This window comes from Streptopelia decaocto (genome assembly GCF_964273445.1).
Source record: "Streptopelia decaocto genome assembly, chromosome: 1".
NCBI lineage: Eukaryota > Metazoa > Chordata > Aves > Columbiformes > Columbidae > Streptopelia > Streptopelia decaocto.
Window position 1 is genome coordinate 208,025,842 of NC_138663.1, and position 15,057 is coordinate 208,040,898.

The 15,057-nt window shown below is 46.5% G+C and overlaps 1 protein-coding gene across 1 annotated transcript; it reads left to right on the plus strand.

Moving 5' to 3' along the window:
* The first annotated feature begins 7,948 nt into the window (after positions 1 to 7,948).
* KCTD14 (potassium channel tetramerization domain containing 14) lies at positions 7,949 to 13,395 on the plus strand. Its single transcript, XM_082061592.1, has 2 exons — positions 7,949 to 8,156; positions 11,972 to 13,395. Exons 1-2 carry the CDS (start codon positions 8,097 to 8,099, stop codon positions 12,641 to 12,643), a joined length of 732 nt encoding a protein of 243 aa, XP_081917718.1. The 5' UTR covers positions 7,949 to 8,096; the 3' UTR covers positions 12,644 to 13,395.
* Positions 13,396 to 15,057: the final 1,662 nt, after the last annotated feature.

Sequence of the window (15,057 nt, forward strand, 5' to 3'; positions counted from 1 at the left end):
GGAGATACAGGTGAGACATGAGGAGGAAATGTTTTAGGATGACGGTGGTGAAACACTGTCCCAGGTTGGCCAGAGAAGTGGTGGATGAACCATCCCTGGAGACATCCCAGGCCAGGCTGGACGGGGCTCTGAGCAACCTGAGCTGGTGAAGATGTCCCTGCTCATGGCAGGGGTGGCACTGGATGAGCTTTGAAGGTCCCCCAACCCGAACTGTTCTATGATTCTATGACCTTCCTTCCCCAGCATCCCCTCCCCCCGTGAACCCTCAACTTCTCATCTCCCCCACCCCATCAGTACCTGTCCACCCCTTCTCTTGACCCACACTCATCCAGCACTTCGGACAAAGCACCATCTCCACCACACACAGCCCTGGGGACAACCTGCCACAACCCCAGCCAGTCCCAGCAATTCTGGGGGGCAATTCTGCCTCCTTCCCACTTGGCTGTGGCACCTTCCAGAGCCAGGGCAGGGGGGCAGTTGGGGATGCTCAGCTGGGGGAGCAGGAAGGAAAGGCTTCGCTCACCTTCATTCCCTGTGAGCTGCGGGGAGAGAAAGGGCAAAGTCCTCGCTGGGTAGGTGGGCAGGGGGGTTGGAGCCTTCAGCACAGGCTGGGTCTCACCTTCAGGCCACTCCATCCTTCCCAGACACACCACTTGGGAAGTCCTACTGAGCTGGGCACTGGAGGGAGGTGTCCCCTTGCCTCTTCAGGACGTTTTAAAACAAATCCAACTGTTGAAACAGTGCTGCTTTTGCTTAACAAACACTGGTCCTCCATCAGCTTTGCAGTTTTGATTAAAGAAACTGGAGATCTCTGAGCATTTGTTGTGAGAGGATTGCAACCATGACCTGGGCTGCCGGCTCCAGTTCTGTTGCACGTGTTTCTGCACATGTTCTCTGAATCTGCCACATCACAAGAGTGAAGTAACATCCTTCAGGCTGAAATTAGAGACTCATCAGCTCTAAAAGTCTCAGGCTAAAAGGAGCAAATGTTCTGCAGATGGTTCCCCTGTTTCTTCCCATTACTTGGAGCAGCTCCATGTCCTGGTCAGGGGTTCCTGTTCCTGTTAATGCCCTGATTGCTCAGCAGCACTTTGAAGCTCCACAGCGCTGTAGAAAGGCAAAAAAAAAATACGGGAACTCCATCCCTTGTTTTTATTTTAGTGAAACTCTAATGGCACAGAAACCAAAAGAGAAAACTTATTTCACAATTTAACAATGAAATGCACTGGGGCTTCAAAGCATCCTCCCACCACACCCCCTGCCCTGATGGCCTCAGCAATGACAGATGCTCCCTCAAAATCAATCATGTTTAAATCTCTGCAGAAGCACCGACTGTCCTAGAGTCCATGCACAGAAGGAACCCAGCAGTGGTCTGAGGACACCTGATGCCCCATGTAATTCCTCAGGGTCATACATTTTCCTTGACAAGCAGGATCATCCCGTGTCCAGGTAGAGGTTTGCTCCTTGCATGATCCTGGTCAACCTTTTGCCAGTCTGGTCCTCAGGTTCCCCTTCTCTTTGCTCATTCAGAGCACTGACTTAAGGGGAAGGCACGATGTGTGGAGCAAGGACAATTTCTTGTTTGCTTCATCCTCTTGCCCCAGGGTTTCTTAGAGAGAGACACTGCCTGAACAGCCCCGCATTGCCCAAGGGACAAATAAGGGTAACCATAAAAATGTAAAAACCATCTAGCTGCAACAATGGCCCAAGTGGAGGGAGGAGGTGCTGGAAAAAATACCCCTGAAATCACACACCCTTTGGCAGGAGCTTCTCACCAGGGGTCAGGGATATCTGTCACTGACACCCAACAGGAGCCTTGGAAGTGTTGACCCTTCCTCTAGCTCCCCAGCAGCTTATTTCCACAGTAGATTCCCAAGAATTTCTTCTTGATTGACGCCTTGGTTTCACGTGTTCCCGGAGATACACCGCCAAGGCCTGTCTTCTCTTTCTCCTTTAATTTCTGTGTGTCTATATCCCAGCGTTGGTTATCCATGAGAAGCCCAGCCTTTCCTCTCCCACCATCAGCTTGGGATACGCAGGCTGTAGTCTCAGCAGCAAGACCAGGCACAAACCCACTGGCTGGTCTTCCAACCTTCATAGATTACATTGGAATGATCCTCTTTTCTGCAGATTGTCCTTTTTTCTTTCTCGCTAAATAGACAGCATCAGCCTGAACTTGGACTGTAGACAAGTTATGTCCCTCAAGAGGGAGTGACCAGATGAATGGGCCTGTGGCAACACCTTGACTGTTGTGTGACAAGGGCCTGGGAATAGTGGCACCCATACATTCAGCTCTGCCCCACACTCTCCATGTGGCACATCAAGAGTTGGGTGAGAGCTTAGGAAGGGAAACCACATGAGGAGACAAAGACGGGCAAGAACAGAGCGATGTTGTATTGGCTTCATGTTCCAGGAAAGCCTACAACCTAAGCTGAACGTGATACAAACGTGGGAAAGAAGTCGATGGGCATGAGGATCAGGAGAATAATGTGATTTCTCAGGAATGTGGACACTAATGGGCCTGCTGGGCTGTTTTAACCGATGGCAACATGAGTGGTTGAGTCCGTTTCCTGAGGATGGCACGTGCACTTGCTTGGCCAGGAGGTATTTTGCTCCCTTGGCTTTTGATGGTGTCCCAGGGCCTTTCCAAAGCCAGCTCAGATCTTGATGCAAGCCACCAGTGATGCACTCCTGAGGTCCACAAAGCTGGGTGGAGCTCAGGAACGGCTGGAAGGCCACGGGTAGAAATGACGATGGTGTTTGCGCAGCGCGTGGCTGTTTGGTTTAGGAGTGGCTCCCGGACTGCAAAGCCAGCAGCCCAGCTGCACCACTGCAATTCCTGAGCAGAACTCAAGCAAACTGCTGGTGGTTTTGCTTTTCAGCAGAATCTACACAAATTGTGCAGGCTGGCCACACGTCACCAGAAGAATCTGGCAGTTTTTAGGAGTTAGCATATGTGTTTCAAAAGACAAAAACAAAATCTGGTTTTCCTGTGACCTTTGGAAGACACTTGGCTTAGAATAATAGAATAGAATAATAGAATCACAGAATCCTAGAATCACAGAATGTCAGGGATTGGAAGGGACCTGGAAAGCTCATCCAGTGCAATCCCCCCATGGAGCAGGAACACCCAGATGAGGTTACACAGGAAGGTGTCCAGGCGGGTTGGAATGTCTGCAGAGAAGGAGACTCCACAACCTCCCTGGGCAGCCTGGGCCAGGCTCTGGCACCCTCACCATGAAGAAGTTTCTTCTCAAATTTAAGTGGAACCTTTTGTGTTCCAGTTTGAACCCATTACCTCTTGTCCTATCATTGGTTGTCACCGAGAAGAGCCTGGCTCCATCCTCCTGACACTCACCCTTCATTTATTTATAAACATTAATGAGGTCACCCCTCAGTCTCCTCTTCTCCAGCTCCAGAGCCCCAGCTCCCTCAGCCTTTCTTTCCTCAGACGGGAGATGCTCCACTCCCTTCTGCATCTTTGTTGCCCTGCGCTGGACTCTCTCCAGCAGTTCCCTGTCCTGCTGGAACTGAGGGGCCACAACTGGACACAACATTCCAGATGTGGTCTCACCAGGGCAGAGTAGAGGGGAAGAAGAATGTCCTGAGTTGGAAGAGACCCACAAAGACCATTGAATCCAACTCCTGTCCCGGAGTTCCGAGGAGCTACACCAGCTTTGTTGTCTCTCCTCTTTGCTTTCCACAGGAATCTCCTCCACTGAGATGCAGATGGGTCCTGGGAATCAGCTTCTGTAGGTGTCCCTTCTACCAGTTTATCACCACTCCCAGATCAGCTGTGGATTGTCACCTCCACACTCCAGGAAAATGGTCCAGAGCAAAAAGGCTTAATCTCAAGAAGCTTGATACACTGGAAAAGAGGGAACAAGAAGAGAAAGACAGACTGCTCCAAGCTGCTTCTCCACATCTGAACTTCACAATTCTCTTCCTGTCTTAAAAATGTAATTCATTTTTTTCCCCTTGGATTTAGTGTATTTACTTGTAGTAGGGCACAAACCCCAAATCAGAATGTTGTTGGCCTAATTATTTTAAACAGAAGCTGCCAATCCAATGTGTTAGGAAATAAATCTGCTAAAAAAACTTTTATGAATAATACTATTTTCCAAAGTTATGTATGTACCAGCACAGAGATGCTTCAGTTTATTGTTATGTACATATTTATATGATTTTCAAAGCCCACATATTTATTCCCCATAAAACCATTGTCAAGTTATCCACTCTTTGGCAGTCACAAAGTTCTCAGCATTAGTATGATTATTCTTCTGATTCATATTGTGGTTGCTCGTACAAGGTCCAGTCACAAGTTAATTCTTTCATGCAAAGACAGTGAAAGGATGTTCCCTGCCTGAAAGAGCTTGCAGTCTTGGAAATATCCTCTTCCACTGAAAACAAAAAACAACAACAACAGACCTGTGCAGAGGGAAATCTACTTTCGAAGTATCTCCAAAAGAAATGTCAGAGTCAGCGGCCACCCTGAGAAGAATAGGTAGGAGGGTTGAAGTATAACTCTGTGCAAGGAGCAGGGAGAGGAATGGAGAACATCTAACTGGTTCTTCTTCTTTGTCCTCCTCATGGTTCTGTGACCCATTTGGGCAGCTGGTCTCTCCGATAGGTCTCAGCAGCCTCCTCTTCAAGGACAGGACCTTGCTGATCCTGCTTGATCTCCTCCACAGAAATCCCCAGATGTCTCTTTCTCTGCTCGACAGCAAGCAGGTGGATCCCAAACAGACCATCGGTGCATCTGAGACAGCTTTAAAAGGCCCAAAGGATGGAGGATTTCAGGGATTTAGGCCAAGTGGTAACAAACATAAAGCCCAACAGAGATCCTGAGTGGAAATTCTGGCTTGATACACATCAAATCCCATTCCCCAAAGGTAGAAATTCAGCTAATGTCCCCAGAACAGCACAGTGGTGACTCCTCACCAGGGGGTGTGGAGCAGCAGCTACAATGGAGCTGCTGGTTGTAGGAATCCCAGGACCCTGGTTGCCCAAGGCTATGGAGACTTTCATGGTCTTGACTTTTTACTTCCTTTTCAAGGGAAGAATGAAATTCAAACCAACCCCAAGTAGCTGTTACCAGCAGCATGGACAGCTGGGAGCCTTGTTGGAGCTGCCTCCTCCATCCTTATTTAAAAACCCTTGTCCCATTTTTGCCTTTCATGGGCTTCTCCTCCACCTGTTGGTTTCCTCGACATGGCTTTGACCGTGGGGTAAAAGGAGGAGTGACACACTGCAAGAGCGACTGTTTCCACTTTGTGCAGGCACAGAGGGCTTTGATGCAGCGTTGGATGTCTGCCCAGCAAAGCTGTGACACCAAACAGGGCAGATGTGTGGTCCTCGTAACCCAGGATGCCACCTCTGGTGTGACCACCTAAAAAGAGCCACCAAACCCCCACGGGCAGGCAGCGATATGCCAATGGCTTGGGCTGCGAGAAGTTCTTCCTAAGGTCTTTGTAGAGATCCGATGAATTTGTCAGTTTAACTCAAGTCCTTATTGAAAAGGGGAAAAAAAATCCAACTGGGAGTAATTTGTATAGCAGGACTGAAAGATGTCATCTTAAAGCAAGTCGTGCAGTTGGTGGGATTAAAAAGTCCCTGAAGAAGCAGAAATAACAATCAGGCTTTTCACATACATGGTGACATCCAGTGAAAACATTTCACAGGCTTTCAGACAGACTCTTTGTCCCATAATGTGCCAGCAAAAGTGGCTAAGATATAAAAAAGGAGTAAAAGAGTGAGGGAGCCAGAGCGTATGTTCATGAGACTGAAGGACCGGTTGGCCTAGCGGTAGAAAAGAACTGCAGGCATCAGCTGACAACTGTTCCTTTTGCCAAAGTGGTAAAGATCTACATTGTGGCCTTGAGAGTTTGGCCTCAAGTCCCATCAGCCACCCTTGATTCTGGTTTGGGGAAACCTTCCAGATGAGCTTTTGGACAAAGTCACCCCTTCTACTGCTCTTCACCCTTCCCCAGCGAAAAGCTTGTGGGAGGAGAGAGGTGATGATCTGCTTGTCTATCCAGTTCTGTTATCACCTCCAGCATCAAAGATGTCTCGCATAGAACGAGTCTGAACTCCACTTCTGTCAGTTATATCCAGGATATTTTCTGAAGCACCTGGGTAAGCCAGCCCAAAGATTGGTATCTGCAGGAATCAAAGGCTCAGAACACACAGATCTTCCAGCTCTCCCTGTTTTCCAATAAGCACTGATTTTTTTAAAGTTTATTACAAGTTACAAAACCCAGGCTCCCATGCAGTCCTCACTACTGCATCCATCGCTATTAATTCTTCTGGTCTGGCAAAGGGAAAACTCAAAGCAGCAGAGTTCCAGCAGGACAGGGAACTGCTGGAGAGAGTCCAGCGCAGGGCAACAAAGATGCTGAAGGGAGTGGAGCATCTCCCGTGTGAGGAAAGGCTGAGGGAGCTGGGGCTCTGGAGCTGGAGAAGAGGAGACTGAGGGGTGACCTCATTAATGTTTATAAATAAATGAAGGGTGAGTGTCAGGAGGATGGAGCCAGGCTCTTCTCGGTGACAACCAATGATAGGACAAGGGGTAATGGGTTCAAACTGGAACGCAAAAGGTTCCACTTAAATGTGAGAAGAAACTTCTTCTCAATGAGGGTGCCAGAGCCTGGCCCAGGCTGCCCAGGGAGGTTGTGGAGTCTCCTTCTTTGCAGACATTCCAACCCGCCTGGACACCTTCCTGTGTAACCTCATCTGGGTGTTCCTGCTCCATGGGGGGATTGCACTGGATGAGCTTTTGAGGTCCCTTCCAATCCCTGACATTCTGTGATTCTGTGAGATAACCCTGTGAGGTTCCCTCAGGATGGTTCAGGGCAGCAGAAGCAATATATGTTGGGTTCAATGAGAGGTTCATCCAAATGCACAAAACACTCCAAAGAATCTGAGTCCAGCTTTGATGGACCCTTGCGTAAGGACCAGATTTATTCTCAAGGTGAGTTAACTGGTGCAAATTATAACTTTTCTCTTTTTTTTCCCATGCCTTAAGCCTCTGGTCAGATCAATGCTCTATTCTGGAAAGACACAGATCCAGCAAAATCCCTGCAGGATGCAAAACCAGCAAAGCTGGTTTCCATGAGCACAATGCAGATCTTGTGCAAATGGTTTCCTTATATACTATGCTGTTATCTTTTCATCATTAAAATCTCACCGAGGAAGATTTTTAGGAAGCATTATGTTTGTCTGAGATTTTCCCTTTGGTTGCTGGTATCAGGAAGCAGCTTGAAATGAAAGAGAGTAAGGCAAGGATGGTAGAGGAGAGGCATGTTCTGAACACACATGTCCTTGTGAGTGTTTAAATTCTGCAATAAATAGTCCCACTCCCACTAAATTTCTGGTGCTTTCCGCTTTTGATATGTGGTGGATACAGGATATCAGAAAACACTGTCATGCAAAGATATTAATCAAATATTTATGACCAACTGAAAATAATAGTTCCAGCAGAGACTCAGGTTTGGTTTTATTTACCTTATAGAAATTACTCAATGCCCGGAGATTGTTTTGGCAAGGAAGAAAATGCCACCACCTTGGACAGATTGTAGATATCCTGATCTGGCATTGATGGGTATGACAAATGGGATCAATGAGATGGTTTGGGAAAAAGCCTTTAAATCAGCAGCACACGGAGGCCAAAAAGCTGTGAAAATGTTTGCTGGTTTCGATACAACCGGTTCACGAGGTGGAGGAATTGCGGGGCTCCTCGGAGGCGCTCTGGGCACGGGGCGTCCTTTGAAAGGATTATTTGGCTCTTAGTCACCGCACAGATAATATTACAGGAGGTGTGTGCTGGCAGCCAGCCCGAGTCCACCCTGCCAGAAAACTAATGAGCAAACGCTTCCGTTTCCAGGCTGTTCCCTCCCCTCTCCCGATACCTGTGACCGGAGCGGCGCTGGGAGCAAACTGGAGCCACTGGGGCAGCACTGGGCTGGGAGGCTGGAATAAACCTGACCCACTGAAAAGTAAGACAAGTGAAAGGGGACTGGAGCGCGGCAAGGAACCATCCTACGTGTGGGGAACGACCAGAGCACAGAGCAGCGGGTTTTCCACACCTCCCAGGGGAGATGAGCATTTCGTCGGAGCACAAGCCCCTCGGGAAGCAGGTCACCGGTGTCCTGCACACGGTAAGGGACGCGCTCGGGGCCACCGTGTGGGATCACAGCATCCCCTTTGGGCTGCTTTAGAGGGTTTTTTTCCTCCCATCTGCTATTTTGAAGACACCAGGACTTGCCAGGTATGTGACCAAGAAGAGGACACTCGGTGAAAAGGTTTGCTTGACTCCAGCCTGTTTGCACCCGTTTGTTTGCAGAAGGGCCATGTCCCTCACAGCTGTACAGGATCTGGCAACAACAAATAACCAGAGCGGTTCTGCTCCTTTCACAAGAGGTGGAATTAATTCGCTGTGAACTTTGATTTGTCAGATCCCTAACTGAAAAGCCTGTTGTGACTTTTGGGGATTTTCAATAGTTCTTAGAGACTTTAAAGATGCAAAAGCTGCCCTGTGTTGTAGATGTGCACAATCATCAGCTGGGAGCAGTAGTTTTTCTAGCTCTAAGGAAAATTAACGGCAATCTCAAGAAAAGCAGCGTATTACTAGGCAGAAATCAGTGATGGGATCAGATGACTCTTCCTTTTGCTCTCCTCATTCTCTGTTGTAGCTGTACAGCCTCTCCCCCAGACCTGTCTTTAAAAAATCCCATCTCTTGTGTTGCACTTTCCAGGTGCAGATTGCAAAATGCTTCCCAAAGGAAGTAACTGTTTGGCAGATTAATAAACTGGGGCACAGAGAGGTGAAATGACTTCCCAAGTGTCACCTCACTGGCTGATTACAGAGCTGGGAATTAGCTGGTGCCAGTACTCCCAGTTTGCTGGGAATGAGTTCGGTCCCAGGCCAAAAATACTAATCAAGTTCGGAGAACATGAGGTTTGCTGAGCTACTGTATTAATGAATACCATGTTATCCCTTGGTATTAGTGACAAACAGCATGAAACATCTGACCTGCCATCTGAAAAAGGAGCCAAGTATCAAAAGCGTGAGACCTTCCTGTCAAATGATTCCTGCTGGGGAAATCTGTTGCTATCACTTGCACTAATAGCAAGTTTCCTAACTGAGAAGTTTTATTAAAGAAACAGCTTTGAACTGTGTTCTTCAGTGGGTAGAAACCACCAGATAGTCTCAGACAGAGTAATCTTTGTCTCCTTGGCTCTAGTGCAAGTGATTGTCCCCAAGATGAAGCCACTCACACCAGGGCAAAGCAAAATCCCAGCTGGGTCTTTGGCCTGAATCTTCTGTTGTTTCCCTGGCTTGCCCAGGCTTTGAGCAAATTTCTGCTAAATCTGATAACTTGCTGCTGTTTAAAGGGAAGGTTTCTCCCTGCTCCAGGTTTTCTGTTCCTTGTCCCTTCCTTTAGCCAGCTCTGGTGCTTGTGAAATCCTCCGTCAGCCAACTCAGCTCAATAAGATGAAGGAGAAGCAGAGGTGGCACTAGGGGAGCAACAGAAACACGTCAGTAGGTAGGAGGAAGGGTGGAGAGGGGAGAAAGCAGCAGGAGCGCTTTGGTGCGAGGTGTGAGATCAGCTCACGTCATCCCGTGGGCTGGTACCTGCGGGATCCAGCAAAGCACTTACGTACACGCTTCACTTGAGGCATGTGACTTGTGGCACTGCAGCAGGTCCTTGCGTGGCTGGAGCCAAGAGAGAGCAGGTGATCTCCTGGAAACAAGGGTTGTTTATTGACTCACACCTTCCCAATGGCAGGTGTGGTCCTGGCTGGGCATGCGACTTGTATTACAGCGGTGACGGCGGGAGGGAAAATAACTGCCTCCTTTCTTCCCTCTCCTTGTTCTCTACTGAATACTATAAAAATCACTGAGGGCAAAGGGAAGCTGTTAGAGTCTTTAGCACTGAACATCAGGAAGGTCATTAGAAGTTAAACCAGGTCCAGCTTTCCAGACAGTGGTGTTAATGCACAGTGAAATAAAACAAATCAAGAGTCCAAACTTTCCATTCTTCCTTCTTAAATCCATGTCAGCTGCATGAAGTATTTATTTCCTTTCCTTCCTACCTGAAGCAATCATACGTTTTAAAAATGCTTTGATAAACACCTTCTGTCTTCTACCTCTGACATGCTGTATTTTTGCACCTCGGTTTAGTATTTGCAATTAAATCCCAGATGGGTGGAATCCAATTATGCCCATTTTCTAAAGTTTCAAAGACCTCTTAGTTCTTCCTTCGAGGAGAAAACACCAGCCTGGGTGAGAAGAATGGAGCTGCACAGCTTTGAGCTCTGTCCTTGTCCCTCTGTACATGGGGAGGGTGAGAGCTCACAGATCGCTCTCGCTGGAAGGACGGGGGCCAAGAGGGACAACGTTTGTGTAGGACCTGTCAAATCCTGTAGTCACCAACAGCCTCCCTGGGCAAGGGCTTCTTGTTCCTCTTCCTCACTGGCAAAACGACACTTTCCTTATTGCCAAAGACATGGTGAGCACTCAGCCATCTAGAGATGTCCCAGTTTCTTCTGCTCTGGTTATCAGGGCAGGATAGGATAGGATAGGATAGGATAGGATAGGATAGGATAGGATAGGATAGGATAGGATAGGATAGGATAGGATAGGATAGGATAGGGTAGGGTAGAATAGGGTAGAATAGGGTAGAATAGGATAGGATAGGATAGGATAGAATGGAATGGAATGGAATGGAATGGAATGGAATGGAATAGAATAGAATAGAATAGAATAGAATAGAATAGAATAGAATAGAATAGAATAGAATAGAATAGAATAGAATAGAATAGAATAGAATAGAATAGAATAATTTCAGTTGGAAGAAACCATCAAGATCATCAAGTACAATAGTTAACTCCATCCTGGCACTAAACCATGTCCCCAGGAAGCTCATCTAAACACCTTTCAAACCCCTCCAGGGATGGTGATTCCACCATCGCCCTGGGCAGCCTCTTCCAACACCTGACAACCCTTTCCAGGAAGAATTCTTTCCTAATATCCAATTTAAATATCCTAATATCCAATTCTTGTTCCTCTTCCTCACTGGCAAAACGACACTTTCCTTATTGCCAAAGACATGGTGAGCACTCAGCCATTTAGAGATGTCCCAGTCTCTTCTTCTCTGGTTATCAGGGCAGGATAGGACAGGACAGGACAGGACAGGACAGGATAGGATAGGATAGGATAGGATAGGATAGGATAGGATAGGATAGGATAGGATAGGATAGGATAGGATAGGGTAGAATAGGGTAGAATAGGGTAGAATAGGGTAGAATAGGGTAGAATAGAGTAGAATAGGATAGAGTAGAATAGGATAGAGTAGAATAGGATAGAGTAGAATAGAATAGAATAGAATAGAATAGAATAGAATAGAATAGAATAGAATAGAATAGAATAGAATAGAATAGAATAGAATAGAATAGAATAGAATAGGGTAGAATAGAATAGGGTAGAATAGAATAGAATAGAATAGAATAGAATAGAATAGAATAGAATAGAATAGAATAGAATAGAATAGAATAAATTTCAGTTGGAAGAAACCATCAAGATCATCAAGTACAATAGTTAACTCCATCCTGGCACTAAACCATGTCCCCAGGAATCTCATCTAAACACCTTTTAAACCCCAGCAGGGATGGTGATTCCACCACTGCCCTGGGCAGCCTCTTCCAACACCTGACAACCCTTTCCAGGAAGAATTCTTTCCTAATATCCAATTTAAACCTCCCCTGGTGTAAATCTCCTCCTGCATCTGCTTTTAACAATAAATGGGGAGGACATTCCCATCTATCCCCCATGGGATGGAGGCTCATCCCACTCTTCACACCATCATTCTGATTTCCAGCTGCAGTCATTTTTCTTTTGTTTCTTTTCCTTGACGCCTCCGTGTTGACAGCCCCAGAAAGCTAATGCACGTGTTTTCTTGTCCCCTTGCAGTTGTCACCGATCGTGGAGTTAAATGTCGGTGGGGAGATGTACACGACGACGCTGAGCACGTTAAAGAAACACCCTGGCTCCAAGCTGGCTGAGATGTTCACCGGCCAACCCAAACTCCGGACTGACTCCGAAGGCAGGTTCTTCATCGACAGACCGGGCGTCTACTTCAAATACATCCTGGAGTACCTGCGGAGTAACCAAGTGCCCACCCAGTGCATCCAGGACGTCTACAAGGAGGCATTATTCTACGACATCGAACCTCTAATTAAGCAGCTAGAGGACTCCCCACAGATCTTCGGGGAGCTGGTGGCGAGGAAGCAGTTCCTGGCCCGTGTCCCCAGCTACAGCGAGAACATTGAACTGATGATCCGCATCGCCAGGGCAGAAGCGGTCGCATCCCGCCGGTCCAGTGTCATCGTGTGCGTGGTCAGAACCGAGGAGGACGCGGCCAGGTGTCAGGATGCCCTGAACAGCTTGGATATGGATAAAAAATCCGTGGTGAAGTTTGGCCCCTGGAAGGCAGCGCCAAGTATTTCTGACCTGCTGGACTGCATTCAAATGGATGTCGAGGCCAAAGGGTACAAAATATCCTTTCAGCCCCACGTCGCTGAAAAAGGTTTTCGCGTCAAATCACACGACTACTTCTACAAGTTCCTCTTCACCTGGTGGTAGCAAAGTGCTGACTTAGATGGGGAATGGAAGAAAGCAATTATTTAAAACAAATTAACTTGGGCTGCAGAGACTAAGCTATGGATGACCAGAAGAAGAAATGAATGGCCCAACAAAAGGACCTCCTTTGGTCGTTTGCTAAATTAATGAGCACTTAAGAGACACCATTTTGTTGGGCTTCAGGGGATAACTATACAATTTAAAAGGTATCAGGAAAAGGAGGAATTTTGCTCTCTCAGTGTTTCTATTAGGTAAGTTCAGAGACCCAGATCTGAAGGCCCAGGAAGCCTTGCTCAACCTAAGAGAACTTTACAATCTCACATATGTCTCAGGGACACATGGAGTTGGTCTCTCAGTGCAAATGGGAACAGGTCACATATGCACAATTCCCGATGGAATTGCTGACAGCTGCATTAGCACATGCTCAACTTTAATTTGGATCCTCAATGCAAAAGCAAAAGCTCTTCTCACTGCTTCCCACACCAGAACCGAGGTTAAAAAGAACTGTTTCAAAGCCCCATGCTTGTTACTCCAGTAGACAGCCTACTCTCTGGCCAATGTATTTATTAGCATTATTTATTATTTATTCTGAAGGAAAAACATTGAACCTCAGCTATGGTCCAGGGCCAACAAAAGGCAAAAATGCCATTGCTGGTCTGAGGAGTTTATAACCTAAGGACACTCGCTCCTCTCACACGCCACACTATTTCCATCTTTTTCTTGTGACACCCATTATTATTATGATATTATTTCTAAATATATAACTTCTGGAAAAACGGGGAAAACTCACTGTGATTTGATGGGAAGGAAGCGCTGCCGAAGCAATGGCCTGGGACCTCAGTGCAAATTCTCCTCCGCAGAACATGAGTTGGGTCCAACATCATGTTTTCAAAATCTTAGTATTCAAAAGTTTATTTTTATACTGGAGATGGCTGTTAGCTTGGTTTTAAACACTCTGAAAATCATAACGGCTAATTTGATTATGATCGTATTTCCTTTATTTCTCAGAACATGGATTTCTTATAGTTAACGACAATAATCTCTGGAATGTTAAATAAATAACTTTTTAAACCTCTTTGAATGATACAGAAGTGCTTTATTTACTGACATCCTTCCCTCCAAACCCCTTAATTCAAAAGACCTGAAGTTTTATCTTTATGGTAATGGTTTGGATCATTCCTAATTAATCTTGGTTGCAGATGTGCTCATCCTAGCACAGATTCCCCCCCAGTGAAATTTGGGAGTCACATCACTGACCTCAGGGCAGTTCTGCTGTCGATATAAGGGGACTCTTTGATACCTCTCACACTTATAACCTTCAAAAGAACAGACACAGTGTCTGATAAGACTAAAATGCTTAGAAAATAGGATCTGTGATCTTAAGTTTGATCATAACTAAGTGGTCGGTGGTGCTTAGCCTAAAAGAAGAGAGATTGAAGAGGACACCAAATAGACAAAAAGTTGCTTTAAAGAGATCTGTTATTCTTTGTACAGGCTAAGAGTGGAAGAACTGGCTTAAATTTCAACAAAGGAGATTAAAATTAGATAATAGAAGAAAAAAAAATCCAATTATAGGGTAGGTAAAACCTCAACCAACCTCCTAAGACTACAGGACTGGTGTCATGAGGACGTTTAACAGTTTTATCAAGGATGGTCTCATAGAACAGCTCAGACTGAAAGGGACCACAAAGGATCATCTGGTCCAGCCTCTGGTGGGAAAGGGAGCCTGGATGAAATTGTTGAGCAGCCTGTCAAGTCATGTCTTGAAAAGCCCCAGCAATGTGGGCTCTACCACGTCTCTGGAGAGGTGGTTCCAGTGAATGATGGCTCTCACCATAAAGAAATTCTTTCTTATGAAAGCACTCCTGGTGCAACTCATACCCCTTGTCTTCTCCACATAGCTCCTTGTGAAGAGTGAGACGCCATCCCCTTTGTGGATGCCCTTAAAGCACAGGGAACACTGTGCTGACGTCCCTTCAGGGAGAAGAGACCCAGGTCCTTCAGTTTTCCCTCGTAGGACAGGTTCTCCAGACCTTTGATCACCTCCCTGGGCCTCCTTTGGACCCTTCAGCCCCTTCCCAAAACAACTTGTCCCCAAGATGTGACCAAAATGTGGCCTCCCTGGCCACCTCTAGCCACGCAACATTCACGTCTCTGTTAAGTTTCATGGAGTTTTACAGAAGGTTGGAGCAGACCATAAAACAAAGAATATCATTCAAACAGAACAGGAGTTACTTATGAGAGGAACGTGAAGGATAAACCCGGAGATAAAGCTGAAGAATATGCATATAGTAACAAACTGTGAAATTTGGCAAGGATTAGTGGTACATTGTGAACTTGGGTGAACTACAGTCATTTTACGCTCATTTTTATACAAAAATACACCTTTTTGTCGAAGGCCACCTACCTCTAGGAGA